At 42.0% G+C, this 24,961-nt stretch overlaps 1 protein-coding gene across 2 annotated transcripts in view; it reads left to right on the top strand.

Moving 5' to 3' along the window:
* PLD2 (phospholipase D2) overlaps window positions 1-24,961 on the top strand; it is a 215,903-nt gene that overhangs the window by 82,438 nt on the left and 108,504 nt on the right. For both annotated transcript variants that reach the window (XM_030187610.1, XM_030187611.1), the window contains 2 exons: window positions 2,116-2,181; window positions 3,553-3,611. In XM_030187610.1, coding sequence (XP_030043470.1) covers window positions 2,116-2,181; window positions 3,553-3,611 — 125 coding nt within the window. The remainder of the gene's footprint in view (window positions 1-2,115; window positions 2,182-3,552; window positions 3,612-24,961) is intronic.

Raw genomic sequence — 24,961 nt, 5'->3', positions numbered from 1 at the left:
GGCCGTTGGGCATACGAACTCCAGGTCACCATCTCACCACTCTCCCAGTTTGGGACACTCTTTGTCTAGTTTCTCCTCAGAGGCCTGTCTGATATGGGTAACCTTTCAGCATAGTCCTCTGAGTCATTGAAACACAGAAGCCCCTCCACCACTAGCAAGGTGGTGTCCCTTCGGAGGGGTCCTCCTGTCTTATTGGATTTGTTCATATTATAAATTATATTTTATTTTTGCAATTTATATTTTATATGTTTAGACTCCTGAGGCAGGCCTTTGGCTGAAACATAGTGCTGTGTTGAGTCTCATTAAAAATTTGAAGTCTGCTTGATTTGTCCCTGGAGTGCCTGGTCTTTTCCCCACTGTTCCTGTTATATTCATGTTCCTCGTGGGATGTCAACGTTCCTCCATCTTGGTGGATTTTCTGTTTACATTGTAATCTTATAGTCTGCTACAACCGACATGGTCAGAGCAGATAACAATCTAAAAGGAGCATTCTCCAAACAACTTTTGCAAAATATAATCACAATACCGAGAGTAAAGTACAGAATTTATAAATCCAGAGAAAAACTTCCGGAAAAGAAAGGTCTTTAATGACTTCCCATTTGTCTGAGAGAAAAAGGTAAAGGATTCCAACTAGATGCAACTTGATATGTTAAGGAGGATTGTAAAGGTCATAATGCTTTTACTTTGCGAACAATGGGAAAGCCTAACATGTAAAGATTCCGAGTAGATCTATTATGATTACTATTAAAAAAACCCAATATGTTCCATTAGGTGACCTGGGGAGTCACCATGGAAGGCTTTAAAAGTTAAGACCAATATTTTAAACTGGACCCTGGCATCTATTGCCAACCAGTTCAGCTGTAACATAAGACGAGAAATAGATTCTTATTTATTTGCCATAGATATTACTCTAACTATGGCATTTTGTACTCTCTACAACTTAACTTTTAAAGATACCAGAAAGAGATTAAAAAAAATTAATTTCATTTATGGGTCAAAGTGTGGGAGGGGGTGATTTTGGCTCTGAGCAGCAGACATGCAAGTCTCCTGCGTTGAGCTCATACTTTAGAAGGCTATCTCCTGCCCAATATCAAAAATATGAAATACTTGGAGCCAACCAGTCAGTATTTTCTCTGCCTGCATGCACCACGTCTGTAGATATTCCAGTTCTGTATTTTCAACGTTCAGATACAGAATAAAATTGGTGACAGTGAGACAGTAAGATAGGTTTGGGATAACATTATTATTGCAACAATGCATCATCAGCAGAATAAAACTAACTTGTTTGATGACAGTCTAATCACCACTCACTTTCCCTGTTAATGATTGAATAATTCAGTGCTTAATAATGATAGGAAGAGCCAACACTGAAGGATCAAAAAGTGATGTTGATATGAAAGTTTGCCTTTCACAAGTCCATTTTCAATGTGATAACCTTTCTGACATCTCCTGCTTAAAACTTTAAAAATCTGAAGGATCTTGAGACCTCCCACCCCCCTTTTTTTTTCCTGGCCTGTACTGAATACCAAGATCAAGCATGCTTTTTGTCCTTCTGCTCCACAGAAAGTTTTTGCCCTCCCTGTGTTATTTTATTTATTTATTTTTGTTACATTTGTACCCCGCGCTTTCCCACTCATGGCAGGCTCAATGCGGTAGGCAATGGAGGGTTAAGTGACTTGCCCAGAGTCACAAGGAGCTGCCTGTGCCGGGAATCGAACTCAGTTCCTCAATTCCCCAGGACCAAAGTCCACCACCCTAACCACTAGGCCACTCCTCCACTCTGATGGAGGATAGTTTGATAGGTGTTCTGCCATACAGAAATTTCCCTCCTGCCATTGTCCCAGAGTGGGTTGAGATAAGCATGTGCTGGATGCTTGAGGCTGGAAATGCAAGCTCTCTTTGCCTTACCAATTAAGTGAAAAAAAAAAAAACCAACAATCTGAGGATGTTCCTGTTCTGTTTTCTCAGAACTGGGCCAGACAATAATATTTTTGGCAGTGGTGAGAATATAATCTTGGTCAGACAAATATGTCCCAGGGCAGAGAGATGCTGAGAGATTAGGCCACAGTGGTAAATGTTTATCTGTTTGAACTTTATTTATTTTTTTTTTTGCAGAAGTATCTGGCGGAGTACCTCAATGCACTGCTAGCAAAGGCTTTCTACAGGAACTACCATGCAATGGTAAGATAATGCTGTTTCTCTGAGACCTGAAGCAGCTGCATGGGGCTTGAATGCTGGAATCACAGCATTTCAGTGCCAAGAAAATAGTGGAGAGTAGCTGAGCATATCTGCCCTTTGCCCACATGAGGGCACAGCAAAGCCATCTACTGTCTATCCAATTCCCCTATAGTCTTAGTGCAAGTTGGGGATGTAGAGCACAAGTATACTGCTATTAAATATAGTATTTTGTTTTATTCCAACATTGAGCTGAACAAGTGCCTCCAATAAAATTGTCTTCACATAAGACAGGAGCTTCCCCTTTTAAGATGATTCATGCTCCATTCCAGCTTGTAGACCAGAGGACACCAGGTCAGCAGAAACAGCCTGATCCAGGCTTGAATTTGCTTACACTTCATTTTTAACTTCATTTTACATCGACAGGTCAATATTCAGCCAATGGCGCAATTAGAATTTCTTTAAATGCTGAGTGCTGTCAGCTAATTTAAGCCTGGATCTTCATTGCTGGGTGGTATCCCAGCATCAGTACTGAATATCCAGTTGGGACTGCCTTTTGCACGGTCCTACATACCTGGTTAGCTATTCAGGCAGCAGCACTGAATATTGCCAGTATCCACCTAACTTCCAGTTCCTTTATGAATCCACTCCCTGACCACCCCAGCACTAACCAGTGAGTGCCACAGTGGTCACATCAGATTTTCAGTGGCACTGAGTAGTTAAATGCCACTGAAAATCAAGGGATGGCCTTTTCATCGTAGCTTAGTTGGGCAGGATCTTCTCCTGACTAGTTAAATCATTCTGAATATCGATCCCTGAAACTACACTGGGGGAAAGGGAGAGGGGAGTATAAAATCATGCCCAACTCAGTCTGGCTCTGAGGACCTGGAGTTAGTAAGAAACTGGACACATATAAAATACTGCTTTCACTGAAGGGAAATATAAGGATACCAGAAAGATCTAAAAAAAAAATTGATTTTATTTATGGGTCAAAGCGTTGGAGGGGTGATTGTGGCTCCTACGTTGAACTCATACTTTAAGAAGGCCATCTCTTGTCCAATATCATAAAACTCCTAAGGAACCACTTGGAGTCAACCAGTCCGTATTTTCTCCGCCTGCATGCATCACTAGCAGCTTCAAATCTCAGGCATGACATTTCCTGCTATAAGATTCAAAGCTGTTCAGGGTTGCAGTGCTGGCAGATAATTGTTGCAGAGGGGGTCAAGTAGGGGCAAGGCAGGGCATGAGATGGATAGGGGCAGTGTCAAAATCTTCCATTTAAAAATTGTTTCTCTTCAGCACTTCTTCATCAGGTCAAGTTATTTAGAAGTATTCTTTCTGTGTGCTTCTGAGCAGGCTTCCCTCACTCTCTTTCAGAAAGAGTTCCTGGATGTCAGCTGGCTTTCCTTCATACCTGACCTCGGACCCAAGGGCCTGTGAGTTCACTTGACTTTCCTCTTTTACATTTTTAATGGGGGACCAGCTGGCTTCAGATCAGTAGAGAAAATGATTTATTTATTGTTCGTTTGCAACGTCACCTTTAAACTTATTGGAGCCCTTTTGCTAAGTAGCGGTAAGCACTAATGAACGCTTACCGCATGCTAAAAGGCACTAATGCGGAATGCACTCAGGCATCCAACAGTAGTTCTGGGTTCAGCACGTGCTACCCATGCCAAAAAAATAGTTTTTATTTTCTAGCGTGGGGGCGTCTTTGGAGGCAGATAGTAGGCTTACCTGCGCTAATCGTAGGTGGTGGTAAGCGTTCATTGGAAAATTAGTAGGTGGCCATCAGTGGGGAAATAGAAACAGTAGCTTCAGCACATGGGAAAACCTTGCACTACTGATGCCGCAGGCCACTTTTTAGCACAGTTTAGTAAAAGAGCTCCATAGTGAAGTAAAGAAAACTTTAAAAAATCATAAACACACAGGGCCAGATATTCAGCTGGCAGCAGGCAGCGCATTTGCTGTCTGCTGCTGGTGTTAGACCTGGATATTCAGTGCTGGGCCACTTCCGGCAACCGGCATTGAATATCCAAATTTATTTTGGATGCTAAAACGTTAATCGGCTATGCCGATTATTCAGCACTAACCGGTTAACTTTTAGCGGTCAAAGATAGGCTTACTATTTAAGCAGCCTATTTTAACCACTCAACATAGCCAGTTTGGCGCTGAATATCCTAAATGGGGCACCTTAGGGGGCACTGCAGTGGATTTCAAAAACATGCTCCCAGGTACACATCTCATCATTGCTCCCTTATCTTGTCTGTTGAGCCCCCACAAAACCCACTGCCCAAAACTGTTCACCACTACAATAGCGCTTATGGGTGAAGGGGGCACTTATATGTGGGTATAGTGGGTTTCTGGTGAGTTTTGGAGGGCTCACAGTTTCCCCTACAAACGTGACAGGTAGAGGGAGATAGGGACCAGAGACCCCACTCCATAGTGTACACTGCACTGACCACTACAGTTCTTCTAGGACCTGCATGCTGCTCTAATAGACCTGGCTCTAACATCTGAGACTGTCATAGAGGCTGATAAATCATATTTGTATTCACATTTGTGAGGGGTGGGAGGAGGTCAGTGACCACTGGGGGGGGGGGGGATTTAAGGGGTCACCTCTGATTCCCTCCAATGGTCATCTGGTCATTTAGGGCATCCTTTTGTGCCTTATTCATTATAAAAACAGGTCTAGCTCAAAACGTCTTAGTTTTAGTCCTGGACACTTTTGTTTTGTTCCTTTATGGCTGAAAAATGTCCAAGTCTAAGGAACGCCCAGATCTCGCCCTTAACATGTCCCTGACATGCCCCTTTGCAATTTGAACAGACTTCTGGTGGACTTCATAGAAAAATGTCTAAAAATTGTTTTTTGAAAATACCAATTTGGACGTTTTTGTGAGAAAAACGTTCAAGTGCTGATTTATGCCACTTTTTGGATGTTTTTCTCTTTTGAAAATGAGTTCCATAGTAACCTATGGAACTTTGTAAGTCTAAGTGCTTTGAAAATGAGCCCCATAGCTACTTACCAGCTCTTGTTAAGCATGTACTTGTGGAACATTGTGTGCAGTCTGGCAGAATTCGCAGACACTCTCCCTCTGGAGAAGGCTGTGGAGCTCTGTTAAATAGTAGGTAAAGAGTGGGAGATGGAAATTCCATGGTGCAGGCAACCTATGATGCTTTTGATATGGTGTCTAGAGCCTTTGCCATGGGTAGTGGGTTCAATAGACTTACCGGACTGCTCACCTCAGACCTGGAACCAGCAGTTCAGGGGAAGCTGGCAGACATTACATAAGAGTAGTCATACTGGGCCAGACCAGTGGTCCATCTAGCCCAGTATCCTGTTTTCCAAACAGTGGCCAAGCCAGATCACAAGTACCTGGCAGAAACCCAAATCATGGCAACACTCCATACTACAAATCCCAGGGCAAGCAGTTGCTTTCCATGTCTGTCTCAACAGCAGACTATGGACTTTTCCTCCAGGAATTTGTCCCAAACTTTTTTAAACCCAGATACACTAACCACTGTTACCACATCCTCTGGCAAAGAGTTCCAGAGCTTAACTGTTCGTTGAGTGAAAACATATTGCCTCCTGTTTGTTTTAAAAGTATTTCCATGTAACTTCCTTGAGTGTCCCCCAAGTCTTTGTACTTTTTTTTTTAATTAGAAGTTTTTATTGAAAACAAGTCAAATTACAGCCACCTCATATAAGTCTTTGTACTTTTGGAACAAGTAAAAAAAAATCGATTTACTTCTACTCGTTCTACACCACTCAGGATTTTGTAGACCTCAATGATATCTCCCTTCATCCTTCTCTTTTCCAACTGAAGAGCTCTAACCTTTTTATCCTTTCCTCATACTAGAGGAGTACCATCCTCTTTTATCATTTTGGTCACTCTTATTTGAACCTTTTCTAATTCCGCTATATCTTTTTTTGAGATACGGCGACCAGAATTGAACAGAATACTCAAGGTGTGGACGCACCATGGAGCTATACAAAGACATTGATTTTGCCAGTGCACTTGGGAATCTCCTCTAGCTGACATCATAGGGGCTTTCTCCAGCCGATTGGCTGTCTGCTTTTGTGTCTCTGCCCTCAAAACAATCCTGCTGGGGAGACAATGTTTTTGATGACAAGGTGGAAGAGGGTGCAGAGCTAATTAAAAAACATTCTGACACCATTAAGTCACTGCCCCACCCCACTCTTGGCTCGGCGTCCATATCCAGGAGGTACTCAGGCAGAGGGCAGCGAAGGTCCTATTACTCCCATGGGCTTAGGTATCCTCCCCCCTCTCAATATCTCCAGAATAATCAGGACTTGTGCTCCTGCTGGAGGCAACAGAAGGCCCAAAAGCCCCAGTCAAAGCAAGGAATGAGCTTTAGACTGGCTCCAGGAGAGCTTAGCTGCAATTCCTGTAACTGTTCCAGATGATCTTCCGGTAGGAGGGAGGCTGAATTTTTTCCAAGTAAGGTGGTGTACTGCTATGGATTTACAGCTTCTTCACTGCCACAGACTACTCAATAAGTACTGTGGATTCTTTTGGATTCATATTAGGTAAATGAGATCTTTATTAGAGGTTCTAAAATCTATAATGATTAAAATATATACAGTGATTAAGACATATACAATGATTAACTATATACACACAATGATTAGCTATATAAGTAAAAAGAAACAATACCTATCTATAAACAATCATTACATCACTGGTCTCCACATCTAAGCAATGCTAAGAGTTCCTAGACCAGGAAAAGAAGCAATAAAACAATCATCACTGGTACTTACATCTTCCAGGCTCTTATCATCAGCTGGGGGGGACCTGTTCACTGCGAAAGCCAGGAGTTTCTTAGACCAGGAAACATGGTTTTCTGCACAGTTTGTATGTTACTCACAGATGAGCTCCCAATTTCACTGAAAGAAACTCCTCTTTTTATTAGGCTTAGAACTCATGTCCAGAGCTAAGGAAAATTACAGGATGCTTCTCTGTTTAGGTAAAAAAGCCATACTGTGGTCACATGTTTCCTAGTCCAGGTGGCCAGTCTGAACTTGAAAACAGGCCCCATCTTTCCCTTCACATAACAAATTAATTAGAGCTGTGTCTTATCTTCTATATTCCAACTTATTTTCACACAATCAAAGTTAAACAATCATTTTTAAACAGAATTACTTCTAATCACAAATAGAGACCCCGAGTGCACTGGTTGGTCAAGGCAGAGTTGAAAAACAATCTTTAAAATTCACTTCCACTACAGGTACATAAGTAATGCCACACTGGGAAAAGACCAGGGGTCCATCGAGCCCAGCATCCTGTCCACGACAGCGGCCAATCCAGGCCAAGGGCACCTGGCAAGCTTTCCATACGTACAAACATTCTATAAATGTTATTCCCGGAATTATGGATTTTTCCCAAGTCCATTTAGTAGCGGTTTATGGACTTGTCCTTTAGGAAACCGTCTAACCCCTTTTTAAAATCTGCCAAGCTAACCGCCTTCACTACGTTCTCCGGCAACGAATTCCAGAGTTTAATTAGGCATTGGGTGAAGAAATATTTTCTCCGATTTGTTTTAAATTTACTACACTGTAGTTTCATCGCATGCCCCCTAGTCCTAGTATTTTTGGAAAGCGTGAACAGACGCTTCACATCCACCTGTTCCACATCACTCATTATTTTATATACCTCTATCATGTCTCCCCCTCAGCCGTCTCTTCTCCAAGCTGAAAAGCCCTAGCCTCCTTAGTCTTTCTTCATAGGGAAATCGTCCCATCCCTGTTATCATTTTAGTCGCCCTTCGCTGCACCTTCTCCAATTCCACTATATCTTTCTTGAGATGCGGCGACCAGAATTGAACACACTTGTAACCTCGGACTGGTGGGTTCTCAAAATAGTCGGTACAGGATACACACTGCAATTGAAAATGCATTCTCCCAAAATGTAAAAGTTAAGCTCTCAACACCAGAAGTTGCTCACAAAGGAACTCTTCCCTTTTACAGGTCAAGGCAGTTGAACTTGTTCAAACAGGGGAAAAAGGAAATGGACTTCATTCCAAGTACCCCTGGTCCCAAAGATGGGGGTATTTCATCTCATCCTTGAACAAATACCTGGTAAAACAAAGGTTCAGCACTGTTTTCCTTAGGCACCCTACGCCAAGTGATTCAGTCTCAAGATTGGCTTTGCTGTCTGAACTTGATGGACACCTATACCCACATATAGCTACATTCCAGTCACAGGAAATATCTGAGATTCCACACAGGGAAACACCACTATCAGTACTGCATACTGCTATTTGGCCTTGTATCTGTCAGAACCCAGGGGACCCGATATTCAGACCACGGAACTTAGCTGAGCTGACTCCCGCAGTTGGTGCTGAGTTCGAATATTCAATGCTAGGCTGTTTCGGGTGACCAGCATTGAATATCCAGGTATTTTTTGCCCGGTTTTAACTTGGCCAAGCTGACAAAGATAGGCCTGCTATTTTGGTGGCTGAATTTGGCTGCCAAACTTAGCCCTTGATCAGGGCCTGCGGAATGTGGTAAGCAGGGTATGTATGACGGGGGTGCCAACATTCGGGGGAGGTGCCAGAGAATGCCATGTTTACCCTTGCTTACCCTCCCCTGACTGTCACAGCAGTGCCGCCATCCCCCTCCGTACTACAACCTTGCTGCCCGCCCTGGTGGTGTTGTGGTCTCTGCAGCTGCGGGGGAAGGAAGGAATCTCACTCTTTCCTGCCTGCTGCTGCTACTCCATGTCCGGCGCTTTCCACTTTTCTGTACCACAGATGGCCCCGCTGTATATTATAAAAATGGCTGCTGAGGCTTCCACCTTATACGAAATTCTACAATAACAAAGTCAGTGTCATTCAAAGTATCAGGTCAAGTAAAAAGAAACATATATTTTAATACTCAAGTAAAAGTACAGTGAAGAACAAATTAAAAAATGTACTTAAGTGAAAGAAATATAATATAATACTTTTAGAGTAAAAATTAAAATAAAACAACTACAATGAATTCAACTATTTACATTTTTATTGTTAACAAATTGCTCTACAATTTATTCCACTTTGGTTTTAGTAAAACTAAGTTTTTGAAATTGGCTGCCACTCATGCCAGTTCACTTGTGAGTCATTCAGCACAACAGCTACAAAGTATTCAACCTCACTAGCAGAAAGTGGATTGTTCAGTTTGATAAAAAGTTCCTTCAAATCGGGCCAGTATTACTGATGTCTTCTGACTGGGCCTGTAGGTTTTGATCAAAGGAATCTCTGAAACACTTGGCTTCCATATAGCAAAGATACTTTATCATCATTGTCATTATCATCTGCATTAGAAAGAGTGCTGTTTACTTCATCCCTTGCATCTTCATCTTTATCTTAGTTATTATCTTCATTCTATCCAGTTATAAAGAAGGCTTTCACAAAGTTGGAATCATTGTCTTTTGTTCTAACAATTTTTTTATCTGGTTTCCAACTCTATTTGAATATCTTTGAGAAATGATTCAGGAACTTCAAATGTGTGGGAACCCTGCACTCTTAAGGCCAGACAACCAGACTTCCTCTCTAAAAACCCCCATCAATCCAGTTGACAGTCACCTCAATGTAAAATTTTCCATGGTGTGACCAGCAGTCTGTTGTGATAGTGATATATGTCTGTTCACCAAGAATTGCTACCAGCTCTAGCTTAATCTGTGCTTTAAAGTGACCCAACTCATTACTGTTCTGTTTGGCTGGAGACCCGTAACCAGTTCAACAAAAACTGGAAACTCCACTGTTCTTATAGGCTACATTCACTGAATATCAAAATTTAAGATGAGAAGACCCACTGTTTGTGAGATGAGGTTTACAATAGCAAAATCCTCTTCCAGGTTTTGCTATTTCATTTGGTTTCATTTACATCTTGCTTCTGCTTTTACTTTTTAATTTTAACTGCAAGCATTGGATGTAATTGAATAAACGTAGTAAAAATTGGCAAAATTATTAAGTAAAAGTAACAAATGTTATCCTGTCTTCTTTACAAGTACAGTAACTAGCCATATACTGCCATCTCACTCACAACCACCTCATCATATCTCCCAATACACGAACTCCCAAGCACACCAGTGCTTCCCCCCTCCCCATCCCCTCAATCACCTGTGCATTCATGGAACATGAAACATTACTATTCATGGGCATAAGGCAACATATCACTTCTTATCCTTGTGGAATATGTATTGATAAGTCTGAATTTCAAAAAGGGCCAGTTTCACATATTAGCCAGCCATTGCTGCAGTGGGGGCTTGTCTTCAGAAATCCAATATGACAGAATCAGTTTCTTAATTGAGTGAAGGGCATTGTAAAGTGTCTTTTTCGGACAGGCAGACCCTGCGCCACCAAATTTTCCTGACACCCAAGAAGTAAGGAACCATAATCCCACTCAGGAGTGCACTGAGCAATCTGGGCCAGCACCGGTAGGGCGGCATTCCAAATAACTAGTTTATCACACTCCAAATAGGAGTGCACCAGGGACTCCGGAACATTCTTGCACTTGATTCAGATCCTGACCTCCCACATGCTATAACGGGCCCCTTGTTCCCTGGTGATATATGCCCTCTGTAATATTTGGTACTGCATCTCCTGCAAGGACACAGAATTAGTAAAATCGGACAATGTAGTGAAAATTTTCAAAAACTGCTGTCTGTGTACCTCTGTCCCATCTTCCCACCCCAGACCTCTCTCATGCCTTCTAAGCTTGGTGTTCTTTAGAGCCTTATACCAAAAGGACAGTTTGTTGAATGACGCAGGCGTCTTTTAAAATAGGCGATACATCTTTCATGTGTACAGCTATAGGCTTCCTAGTGTTGCCATACTTCTTGACAGCCCTTTCATTCGGGAAGTAGCCTGTTTTTCCTGCTTCAGGTACATCTATCCCATTAGTAGTCAAACTAATGGAAGGAGTGGTGACCAAACAACTCAATGACTACATAAACAAATTCACTATACTACATGAGTCACAATCAGGATTTTGACCCCTACACAGCACCAAAACAGTACTACTCACTCTCCTAACCAACTTCATGCAGGAAATAGCAATAGGCAAGAGCATTCTCCTCCTCCAATTTGACATGTCAAATGCGTTCGACATGGTTAACTATAACATATTGCTAAGACTCCTAGAATACTTCAGAATCAATGGTGGCACTCTCAATTGGATTAAGGGTTTTCTAACCACAAGAACATATCAAGTGAAATAAAAAACAAACATATCATCACCGTGGAAACCAGGCTGCGGAGTACCGCAAGGATCACCACTATCACCGATCCTTTTCAACCTCATGATGACTCCACTAGCCAAGACCCAAGCCACCCAAGGCCTCAACCCATTTATCTACGCTGATGACCTTACATTATACATCCCATACAAACATGATCTGGTGGAAATCACCAATTAAATCAAACTAAGCTTAAACATCATGAACTCATGGCCAAATGAATTCCAACTAAAACTCAAAACAGAACAAACACACTGTCTCATCATCTCATCCCAATACAATACATACAAATCCACAAACATTAACACCTCAGGATACATCCTCCCTATCTCAGATAGCCTGAAAATTCTCGGAGTAACTATCGACCGTAACTTATCTCTAGAGACCCAAGCAAAATCCACCATAAAGAAAATGTTTTTCTCAATGTGGAAACTCAAACGCATGAAACCATTCTTCCCGAGGGAAATATTTCGTAACATGGTACAGTCAATGGTACTAAGCCACGCAGATTACTGTAATGGAATCTATGCGGGATGCAAGGATCAAATCATAAAGAAACTTCAGACCACCCAAAACACAGCAGCCAGGCTTGTATTTGGAAAAACACGTTTTGACAGCGCCAAACCACTCTGAGAAAAATTGCATTGGCTATCAATCAAAGAACGTATCACTTTCAAAATCTGCACGACTGTTCATAAAATTATTTACGGCAAGGCACCGGGATACATGACAGACCTCAATGACCTGCCTACTAGAAACACCACAAAATCTGCACTACCCAAGCAGCAAAGGACTCCAATACAAATACACCTATGCATCCAGCTTTTCCTACCTAAGCGCGCAACTATGGAACGCATTGCCAAAAGCAGTAAAAACTACGCTCGACCACCTAAGTTTTCAGAAAGCACTAAAGACAGACCTGTTCAGAAGAGCATACCCCACCGACCCAACATAAAAATACCTGGACACTTGCAACACAATGCAACCAAAGACCGTAATGGACATTCTTCCCCTTTCCTTCTCTAAGTCCCCCCCCTGTTGTACCTGTATCATGGGATAGGAGGTAGTGTTCTATTGTGGTTTAAAAACTGGTTAAAAGATAGAGAACAGAGAGTAGAGTTAAATGGTCAGTATTCTCAATGGAGAAGGGTAGTTAGTGGGGTTCCCCAGAGCTATGTGCTGGGACCGCTGCTTTTTAACATATTTATAAATGACCTAGAGATGGGAGTAACTAGTGAGGTAATTAAATTTGCTGATGACACAAAGTTATTAAAAGTCGTTAAATCACGGGAGGATTGTGAAAAATTACAAGAGGACCTTATGAGACTGGGAGACTGGGCGTCTAAATGGCAGATGACGTTTAATGTGGGCAAGTGCAAAGTGATGCATGTGGGGAAGAGGAACCCGAATTATAGCTACATCATGCAAGGTTCCACGTTAGGAGTCACGGACCAAGAAAGGGATCTAGGTGTCGTCGTTGATCATACGTTGAAACCTTCTGCTCAGTGTGCTGCTGCAGCTAAGAAAGCAAATAGAATGTTAGGTATTATTAGGAAAGGAATGGAAAATAAAAATGAGGATGTTGTAATGCCTTTGTATTGCTCCATGGTGCGACCGCACCTCCAATATTGTGTTCAATTCTGGTCGCTGCATCTCAAAAAAGATATAGTGGAATTAGAAAAGGTGCAGAGAAGGGTGACGAAAATGATAAAGGGGATGGGACGACTCCCCTATGAGGAAAGGCTAAAGCGGCTAGGGCTCTTCAGCTTGGAGAAAAGGCGGCTGAGGGGAGATATGATAGAGGTCTATAAAATAATGAGTGGAGTGGAACGGGTAGATGTGAAGAATCTGTTCACACTTTCCAAAAGTACTAGGACTAGGGGGCATGCGATGAAGCTACAATGTAGTAAATTTAAAACAAATCGGAGAAAAACATTTTCTTCACTCAACATGTAATTAAACTCTGGAATTCATTGCCAGAGAATGTGGTAAAAACGGTTAGCTTAGCAGAGTTTAAAAAAGGCTAAAGGAAAAGTCCATAGACCGTTATTAAATGGACTTGGGGAAAATCTACTATTTCTGGGATAAGCAGTATAAAATGTTTTGTACATTTTTGGGATCTTGCCGGGTATTTGGGACCTGGATTGGCCACTGTTGGAAATAGGATGCTGGGCTTGATGGACCTTTGGTCTTTCCCAGTAAGGCAATACATATGTACTTATGTACCTACCATACATGTACCTCATTCTACCAGAATGTCACTTTGTATTCATTCATACTATGTATTTGTTCACACTGGAATCGGCTAACGCCGTTAATGGTTATATGTAAGCCACATTGAGCCTGCAAAAAGGTGGGAAAATGTGGGATACAAATGTAACAAATAAAAATCAAACACAAAACTGGAATCGTTCCTTCTCTTTGCTAAATTTTGGATAAATTTCATGAAGATTGTGAAGGGAGGAAATGTCCCTTGGTTCTCCTCTTTATACTTTGTGCCTAATGATGACCAATTTTCTCTTTGTTATAATCTTGTTTATGTCCCACGCTCTATCCAAGTAGCACAGGCTTTGAAGATTCAGATCAGCTTTGATGTCTTCCAGTTCCTGGAACTTGTCATTATCTGTGTCTCTATTTGTAACCTTTGAGAAACTGCTTATTTTCTTCATCAGTGCCTTTTTGATAGCTTCTGGGCCGTCGTAGTGCTGGTCAAGTCTTTCCCATATTTCTTTCAAACCTCTGGAGGGGTCATGCAAATATGCATCTTTTAGTCTCTTTATTTATGTATTTATTTATGGCATTTATATCCCACAATATTCCCACCCAGAGGCAGGCTCAATGTGGCGTACAGTAGTCTATTAAGCAAACATTAATTCAATATACAGTATTCAGAGGAGGGAAAGGGAGGGAGGAGAAGGTGACAGTTCGTCACTAGGATAGCCGTGGTTCAGAAGGATGTGGCGCCAGGTGGGCACACGGCATATGCTCTACCAAAAAGGAAGGTCTTGAGTAGCTTCTTGAAGGTTATTTTATTTATTTTATTTTTGTTACATTTGTACCCCGCACTTTCCCACTCATGGCAGGCTCAATGCGGCTTACATGAGGCAATGGAGGGTTAAGTGACTTGCCCAGAGTCACAAGGAGCTGCCTGTGCCGGGTGATCAGGAGTGAATTTGACCACCTGTGGCAGCCCGTTCCACAATTGAGTGCAGAGATAAGAGAAAGAAGAAGCATAGACTGTCTTATATTTAAGGCCACTAAAAGCTGGGTAGTGGAGATTGAGGTACAAACGAGCTGACTTGTGGGAGTTCCTGGACGGCAAGTTAGAGTGTCCATATAAGCAGGGGCTTCTCCATAGATGATTTTGTGTACCAGTGTGCAGATCTTGACATGATTGGCTGACTCAGTTCCCAGCCATTTTATTACCAGGTCCATTTCTTGCTTTGGGTTGGGTTTCATAATTGTTATGGCGTTGTTAAAGTCAGATTTCCACCTTCTATACTTTTCAGGGCAGTCATTGAACTGGGTAAGCCCAATTTTCACCATCTTTTTGCAAGCCGTATGTGTTGCTAGATCTTCGTTCTCTGAATTCCAGGAATAACATGTATAGAATGTTTGTACATTTGGGAAGCTTGCCAGGTGCCGCTGTTGTGGACAGGATGCTGGGCTCGATGGACCCTTGGTCTTTTCCCAGTGTGGCATTACTTATGTACTAAGTTTCTAGCATGGTGGCAGTAGGTATCTTTGACTGGCTGTTTGCCGCAATTTGTCTAGAGTCACGTATGGAGTGTTGCTGGTCATTGCTTAATCACAATTCCCCCAATTCTGGTCGCCACATCTCAAAAAAGATATAGTGGAATTAGAAAAGGTGCAGAGAAGGGCAACGAAAATGATAAAAGGGATGGGATGACTTCCCTATGAGGAAAGTGTTGGATTATTTGTAGTAAATAATTAGCAGATTTTTATACACACAGCTTCAGCTTTAGAAATGTTAATTTCTTTTCTTCATCTCTCTCATACACCCCAGAATAATTCACTGCTGAGTCACTTTAAAGTTGAAGTAACAAAACATCTGTTTACTCACAGTTTGTAGTTAGATTATATTCAGACAGGCTTATATATACATAATACTATACATTTGGATTATCAGCTCTTTCCATGTGCTTAGATGGTAATGGATGCTCACACCACCATAGATTAGGAGAGATCATGAGCTCCATGTGCTGTGTCTGACCCCCACAGGAAGTTGCATGGGTGTGACCTCTCTAAGTAATTCACATCAGAGGTCACAGAGTAATCACAGAAAAAAAAATTGGTGACAGGCAATGCATGTAAAATACAATACATTATTCCAACAAACCCCTTCTCATGCATAACTGTCATGCAATTATTAATTCACACAAAGTCCAAGCTTTATACGCAGATTCTCAAAACGTTCTCTGGGTAACGGTTTGGTCATGATGTCAGCTGTCATCTCACTGGTGTGACAATAGTGTAGACTGATGACCCCTTCTTTCGCCAACTCTCGCACGTTGTGGTATTTCGTTGCGATGTGCTTGGTGCGTGACTGAACCTTGTCATTCTGTGACAGTCGGATGCAGCTCTGATTATCTTCCATTATCTGGATTGGTCTCTGTTCAGCTATTCCAAAATCCAGCAAAAGTTTTTCAATCCACATCAGTTCTCTGCATGCTTCTGATACAGCCACATATTCAGCTTCTGTAGAAGACAGACTCACAATACTTTGTTTATGACTGGCCCATGAAATTTGTACATTTCCATACATAAACACATATCCACTTGTGGATTTATAGTCAGAATGATCCCCTGCCCAATCTGAATCACAGTAACATATTAGTTTTGGATTACTATTGGCTGAAATCTTTAATTTACAATCAATGGTACCTTTTAAATACCTTACCATCCTTTTAACTGCAATCCAATCTGATTTGGTAGGTGAGCTGACCCTTCTGCTCAAAATTCCTACTGCATTTGCTATATCAGCCCTGTATGTGGTAGTCAGATATAAAAGCTTACCTATGGCTGATCTATATTGGATGTTATCTGGTAAAGGTTCTCTTACTGTTTCATCCTTCAGAAAATCAGTGATCATGGGAGTGCTTACAACTTGGGCATCTTGCATACCTAAACTTTCAATAAGCTCATTTATTTTCTGCTTCTGGCTTAGAAGATAAGAACCATCATTTTGTTTCTCAATTTCTATACCAAGATAGTATGACACATTACCAAGTTCTTTTATCTCAACATTCAGGTTTAAATATTTTACAATGTCCTTGTACTCTTGCTCACTTTCGCTTGCAATGAGCAGATCATCAACAAAAGCTAAAATGTATGCATATTGTCCATTTCTGCACCTAGTGTACAAGCATTTATCTGCTTCACCTTGCTTAAATCCTAAATTTGTCAATATTTCATGCAATTTGTCATTCCAACATTTTGCACTTTGCTTTAATCCATAAAGACCTTTGTTTAATTTACACACTAGCTGTCTTTGTTTTGTATTTATGAAACCTGTTGGCTGTTCCATGTACAAGTCTTCAGTTATATCTCCATGAAGAAATGCTGTTTTCACATCAATGTGGTTGACTTGCATGCCTTTTGAGACTGCAATGCTCAGAAGTGTTCTAATTGTCGTGTGTTTCACTACAGGTGCAAACACTTCATCAAAATCTTCTCCATATTTTTGAAGATATCCCTTTGCGACTAATCTGGCTTTATACCTTTCCACTTTTCCTTGTGCATTCCTTTTTAACTTGAATACCCATTTGCATCCTATAGCTTTCTTGCCAGGAGGTAATTTTGTAAGAATCCAAGTATTATTTTTATCCAATGCATCAATTTCTTCTTGTGCAGCTTTACGCCATTCAGCAGCTTCTTCTGCTGGCATTTTCTCAATCTCATCCCATGTTAAGGGCTCTTGAGCTTCTGCTGACTTTGTTAGGTAAGACAGTCTTGGGGGTGGAACACCTTTGTTTTCCCTGGATGAGCGTCTGACAACAGGTTGGTCTGACCTTTCCGCATCCTCTAAATCTGAGAGTCCTTCTCCAATTGATTCCCCTTCTCCAACTGTACTGTCTCCTGCGATGATCCTTTCTGTGTCTGCTTCCTCTGCCTGTTCCTCGTTAGATACAGATGAGTTGCTTTCAGACATCTGCCTTGGTATGGCATTTATATACACTGGCATGTCTATTATGGTTCTAGTTTCATATTCTGGATGATAAGGCTCATCTGGGATAATCCAGCCTTTATCAACCCTTTTGTTTTCATCAAAATATGTAACATGTCTTATGCCAACAATGCCAGTTTTCAGATTCAAAATTCTATATCCTTTGTGTCCTGGAGCATAGCCAACTAAAATGCCCCTTTCTGTTGTGGAATCCAGCTTATGCCTTCTTTGCTTTGGTACATGAGCATATGCTGTACTTCCAAATGTTCTTATGTGTGACAGGTTTGGCTTCCTACCATGCCATGTCTCATGTGGTGTGCGCTCAGCGCCTTTAGTTGGCATTCTGTTTTGTAGGTACACTGCTGTGAGAATGGCTTCCCCCCATAGTCTTTTAGGGAGATTGCTATCTGACAGCATACATCTGGTCATTTCCACAAGTGACCTAAATTTTCTCTCTGCAACAGAATTTTGCTCTGGTGTATAAGCTACTGTTGTGATATGCTGAATGCCTTCTTGTTCTAGAAATGTGCGCATGCTTTGTGAAGTGAACTCACCACCATTGTCGGTCTGAAGAACCTTTGGTTTTCTTTCAAATTTATTGCTCACCATGGCTACGTATTTCTTCAGCATGTCTGTGACTTGACTTTTTTCTTTCAGCAAATAGGCCACACAATATCTAGAGAAATCATCCAAGAATATTAGCACAAATCTGTTATTTCCCAATGATGGGATATTAAACGGTCCACATAAGTCACTGTGTATTAAGTCCAGTACTTTATTACTCCTATTTCCTGTGTATGCAGGAAATGAGGGTCTCACACCTTTTTGTGTAACACAGTCTATGCATTTCTCCATTTTACCAGTACCTGCACTGATTTGAATGCCAGTGGCTAGTTGCTTACTGTAAAGATCCTGGATCACCTTAAAATCACGATGTCCCAGGCGGCGATGCCAGATTTCCAGACTACATTTACCATCATTCTTCCTTACTTGCGCCAGATGTGAGGCTTCACCTGAAATGCTCAGTTTATAAACATCATTATGCATAAAAGCTTCAGCATACACTTCATCATTTTTAGAGATTGTGCACTTACTGTTTTCAAAATGAATCACAAATCCCTTCTTATCTAATGTAGATACACTAAGCATATTGCAAACTGCTTGGGGAATATACAAGACATCACTTACAGGAATTTCTTTAACTTCATTAGACACTTTGCATTTTAAGAATCCAATACCTTTTGCTTGGATCTTAGCAGTCCCTGCGTTTGCAGTATTAAGAATACCTTCTTTTGGACACATTTCCTGAAAGAAATCCTTAGAATTGGTTAAATGGCATGTGCTCCCCGAATCCAAAATCCAAGTACTTTCATTTGAATTATTATTTACCATAGTCAAAGATTTTTCTGCCATTAGAAAGCCCTTATGTTTATTATTGTCCTTCATACATTTCCTGGTTGGAGAATTCTTTTGTTCCATTGGCTTAGGTGAGCTAGAGGGAGTGTTTTGTGTTTCCTTACACCATTTAGATACATGTCCCTCCTTTCCACATGAGTAGCAAATCAGCTTGCCCTTGGGTGGAGTTTTCCCATAGCTCCGCCTTCCTCTGTTCTTTGCCAAGAAATTTGTTTCATTTCTCTCTGACTGACTTTGAGAACACTTCTCCTCAGAATCATTAATTATGCATTCCTGCCTCAGTTTTGATGCTGTCTGTTCAAAAGATTGCCCTTCAATGGCTTCATTTACAGACCTAAAAACATCAAACTTCTTTGATAGTGAGGTAAAAAGAAATGCTCTTTTCAATGCATCACACATGGGAATTCCTGAAAGTTCTAACTTTTGAAATGAAGACATAAGATGCATAATGTGATCATTACACTTACTTTTATCCCTTAATTTGGTTTCATTCAACTCTGCCAACCAAATTGGTTGCTGTTTTGCATATGTAGTTGCATACATAGTTCTCAGTTTATATAAAATGTCCTTTGGTGTATCTTTTCCCTCCACTAATATGGCTTGTTTCTCTGAGAGAGCTTCCAAAAACATGCACTTCACATAATAGTTTGCATTGTCCCATTCAGCCATATTTTCAGCTGTTCTGTTTTGGTCTAAGCATATATTTAATTTCTTTGCTTGAAGGAGACATATGAATCTTAGTTCCCACTGCTGATAATTAAATTCAGTTAATTTAGGCACCTTGAGAGAGTAGAAAAATGGTGAATTTCCTCCCTCAGCCATTTTCTTAGCCTTCTGTCTGGTGTGTGGGGGGGGAGAGAGACAGACTGAATCTTTCTTTTAAAACTTAAGAGAAAAATGTGGCTTTTTTACTGCCTGGTAATATTTCTCCCTTTTTCAATTCCTGGACCCTGGGCCCATAACCCTTTTGTTGGATTATTTGTAGTAAATAATTAGCAGATTTTTATACACACAGCTTCAGCTTTAGAAATGTTAATTTCTTTTCTTCATCTCTCTCATACACCCCAGAATAATTCACTGCTGAGTCACTTTAAAGTTGAAGTAACAAAACATCTGTTTACTCACAGTTTGTAGTTAGATTATATTCAGACAGGCTTATATATACATAATACTATACATTTGGATTATCAGCTCTTTCCATGTGCTTAGATGGTAATGGATGCTCACACCACCATAGATTAGGAGAGATCATGAGCTCCATGTGCTGTGTCTGACCCCCACAGGAAGTTGCATGGGTGTGACCTCTCTAAGTAATTCACATCAGAGGTCACAGAGTAATCACAGAAAAAAAAATTGGTGACAGGCAATGCATGTAAAATACAATACATTATTCCAACAGAAAGGCTAAAGCAACTAGGGTTCTTCAGCTTGGAGAAAAGGCAACTCAGGGGAGATATGATAGAGGTCTATAAAATAATGAGTAGAATGAGTAGACATGAAGCATCTGTTTGCGCTTTCCAAAAATACTAGGACTAGGGGGCATGCGATGAAGCTACAAAGCAGTGGCGTAGCTACGTGGGGCCTGAGGGGGCCGGGGCCCCCGCAGATTCACCCCAGGACCCCCCTCCCGGCGAACCCGCCCCCGCCGCCGCCTACCTTTACTTTTGCTGGCGGGGGATCCCACTCCCCGCCAGCCGACGTCTTCTCAGTCCTTCCTGCACTTCAATTTGTTTGCTGACGTCCTGCACGTAATTGTACGTGCAGGACGTCAGACTCAGAGAACAGTTCTGTTCTCTGAGTCTGACGTCCTGCACGTACAACGTGCAGGACGTCAGCAAACAAATTGAAGAGCGGGAAGCGACTAAGAAGAAGACGTCGGCTGGCGGGGAGTGGGATCCCCCGCCAGCAAAAGTAAAGGTAGGCTGCAGCGGCGGCGGGTTCGCGGCGGGAGGGGGGGCGGCAATGTCGGCGGTGGGGGGGCGGCGCCGGGGGGAGGGCTAAAATGTGCCCCCTCCCCCCGGGCTCTGGACCCCTCTCCCACGGAAGGCTGGCTACGCCCCTGCTACAAAGTGGAAAATTTAAAACGAATCGGAGAAATTTTTCTTCACCCAAAGCTCGTTTGAACATAAATGACCTCTTCCTCCTTATGATTCCTAAATCTGTCACGCATGAAGTCTACCACAACTTCACACTGTATTCATACTGATATTGGTGATCGCCTCTATGGTACTATGTAAGCCACATTGAGCCTGCAAATAGGTGGGAAAATGTGGGATACAAGTGTTACAAATAAAAAAAATAAAATAATTTCACTCTGGAATTTGTTGCCAGAGAATGTGGTAAAGGCAGTTAGCTTAGCAGGGTTTTAAAAAGGTGTGGACGGCTTTCTAAAGGAAAAGTCCATAGAGCGTTATTAAATTGGACTTGGTGAAAATCCACTGCTTATTTCTAGGATAAGTAGCATAAAATGTATTGTACTGTTTTTTGCGATCTTGTCAGGTACTTGTGATCTGGATTGGCCACTGTTGAAAACAGGATGCTAGGCTTGATGGACTTTTGGTCAAACCCAGTATGGTAATACTTATGTACATCTTTGAGGTAGCATCTTAGTGAGTCTACTGCATGCCCTGTTGCAGAATTTGGCAAGGCTATGGTCCTTTGATCCTCATTGTAGCAGTTTTTTGCCTATTTGAGGGAATGGTGACTTTTCTCTGGGAACAGATAATTTGAAGAGGGGGTTCACTTGCAGCAATTTCTACAGCCTGACAGTGCTTTGAAGGCTTTGGATGGGTTTTTCCCAGAGGCTTTGAAGCTGCACAGGAATGGGGATAGCGGATAGCGGGATTCCCGCGGATGCCTTGGGAATCCAGCAGGATCCCTTGGGGATGGGCCAAGGTCCATGGGGCTCCCGTAGGGATGGACCCAGATCCTATGGGGTTCACGCAGAACTAAAACAGAGCTTTGCTTTTCCTCCATTCATACCTCTGATCACCCTGGTGGTCTATTTCTGGGATAAGTAGTACTTTTTTGGGATCTTGCCAGGTATTTGTGACTTAGATTGGCCACTGTTGGAAACAGGATGCTGTGCTTGATGGACCTTTGGTCTTTCCCAGTATGGCAATACTTATGTACTTATGATATTCAGCTGGTGGCAGGCAGTGCGATTAGCTGCTACTGGTGGCGCTGACCCCGGATATTCAATGCCGGGCTGTTTCTGGTGGCTGGCATTAGATATCCAGGTTTTTTTTGGCCAGCTGTAACTTAACCAGCTATGTGAATATTCAGTGCAGACCGGTTAAGTTAATAGTGGGCAAAGATAGGACTACTATTTATGTGGTCCAATTTTCCTGCTAAACTTAGCCAGCCAGTGCTTGAATATTTGCTGGCCAGTTGTTGTTGCTGACTAGATAAATATCGCTGAATATTGGGCCCTGTGTGTTTAGCTGAGTGCAATTGCTCAACTTTTATTTGAACCCAGTTCCTGTGTGGAGCCAGAATCTGTAGTTGAAATTAAGTGTTTCCCTTGGTGCGCTTTCCTGGAGCAAAAACCAGTGATAGTGCATCCAAATGTCTTCGAGTGTATGGATCACTGTGGTAGCGGTTCACCTCCATAGTGTGCTTTGCCTTAAGCTTGCTTCTTTCAGGTGAGCTAGATTCTGGTGTGGAGGAACATACTTTCTCTAAATCTGATGACTCTTCTGAGTCAGACTCTGCTGTGCACTTTCATGTGATAAGGTATAGACCTTCACATAGGCTACAGTTCGCTTCTCACGATCTTCCAATGTAATATGGCTAAGTTGTCTGATCCCACCATCCCGCCCAATGCCTGTTTCAAGGGCCGTGGCTTTGGCCTCAATCTCAGCTGCTTCTTTCTCTTGCTGGAGCACCTCCAAGACATTATCTAACTCTGCTTTCCTGCACTGAGTGATGGCAGCAGTGGTTGTGGCAGTGGCATCGGCAGCAGCAGCATTATCTTCTGTTTTCTTTGACTCCTCTTCTAGTCTAAGTTTCTGAATTTTTATTGCTTCTTCTTGCTGACTGTAAAGAACTTGTGACTTAGCAGCCTTGACCTTAGCTTGGACCCAGATGGCTACTGACTGACTGGTCCTGTGTGATTTTGACATTCTAGGACTTCTTGAGGTTCTAGAGCTACACCTAGAGGTTCCAGAATTTTGGGATTCATTCTCCCCTGTACGATCTGTGTGAGGTTCTGTTTCTTTAATTGCCTCTGTCACCATGGCCTGGTTTATAAGATCTGTAGCTTGCTGTCTTTTTTCTCTTTGGCTTAAAGTACCTTTTGTATTTGTTCTACCTAGAAATTGGCAATATTCTTCTGACTTATAGATTGACTGTAATTGCTCTACATGGAGGCTATCAGCTTTGCCTTTTTTTTTTTTTAACCTCATTGCTCTACTTTGAGCCAGATTCTTTCCAGTAGAATGAGTTACTTGTGTACTTCTGCTTCATAATTTTCTCTGGCCATTTCTTTAAGCTTGTGTGTTCTTTTTAAACTAGTAGACTGTCCATTCTCATCTATGTTCCCCAATATCATCTAGATTGGCTTGAATTTTTTGTTTAGTCTGCTGAGTTACTTCACTCTCTGACACAATAGAATCTGCCATTGCTTTGAACTTGTAAAAATAAATCCACTTTTTCACCTTTTTTTTTCTTTTTGTAGAAAACCCTTTGCAGTGACTGTGAACCTTGGCTGTATGTCTGTATGTTTGTTTTTTGCTTAGACCTGATGGCACTGAGCTGAGATTGCGGGGAGGGGGGAGTGGAGCCAGGAAGTCTTTATATGGTCATCTTTTTTTCTGAATATCTTTTGCAGGCAGTGAGTGTGCCTTGGGTTTGTGCTCAAATGGTTACTTTGTAGCTAGAGCAAAGATGGGGGATGTAAAGTAGCTCTTTACTCTGCTTATATTCAGCATCTGTTTCAGTTAACTATATATTCAGTTTGTGCTAAGCACTGTCTGTACAAGAGCTGAACCTGGAATAGCCAGGTGCAGCTCTGGAGATTTCCATCCTCTATACAATGTTTGCTGTATAAGTACTTAAGTGTTGCATACTGGGACAGACCGAAGGTCCATTAAGCCCAGCATCCAGTTTCCAACAGTGGTCAATTCAGGTTACAATCTAAAAATCCTAGGAGTAACACTAGACAACCACCTAACTTTGGAAACTCATGCAAAAGCCACGACAAAGAAGATGTTCAACATGACTTGGGTACTGAAAAGAGTAAAACCATTCCTCCCACAGAAAACTTTCCGCAACCTAGTACAATCCACAGTACTCACCCATGCCAACTATTGCAACAGCATCTTCATCGGCTGCAAAGCCCAAATCATGAAAAAACTTCAAACCGCCCAAAACACAGCAGCCAGACTCATTTTTGGCAAACCACGATTTGAAAGTGCAACTCCACTTCGTGAAAAACTTCACTGGCGAGGAGGAAGTGACGTCACGGCCCAAGATGGTGGTGTGATCGTGGAGCTCCGAAGGGGCTAATGTGAAAAAGCGCTAGAAAACTTACCCTATTGGAGAGAGGACTGTATTAAACGCATTGGAGCGCAGGTCCCGGGATATGCCGCCCAAAAAATCGCTGGAGCAGTTCCGATTCACGCCGGAGCGAAGCGGCACGGCGAGCAAGGGGAAGGAGAGTTCGGAGCTGCGGGGAAAGAAAATGGCGCCGGTAATGGATTCCCCGGAGCATGCAGAACGAACGGAGGACAGCCAGGAGGAAGTGAGCATGATGCCGGCGGCAGTGGCCGAGCTATTGAAAGAATTGAAGGCAGAGTTTGCGGGAGTCAGAAAGGACGTCCAAAGTGCCCTTAAAGATATACGGGCGGAAGTTTCGGAGCTAGGTTCCCGCATAGGTGAGGTGGAGGAGGGGATGGGGACCATGCGGTCAGAACTGGAGTCAGTTAAAAAACGAGTGTTTGTGGAA

Source organism: Microcaecilia unicolor, chromosome 14, assembly GCF_901765095.1.
Source record: "Microcaecilia unicolor chromosome 14, aMicUni1.1, whole genome shotgun sequence".
Taxonomy (NCBI): Eukaryota; Metazoa; Chordata; class Amphibia; order Gymnophiona; family Siphonopidae; genus Microcaecilia; species Microcaecilia unicolor.
The sequence above is the reverse complement of the archived record's forward strand: the minus strand, read 5'-3'. Positions and strand labels throughout refer to the sequence as shown.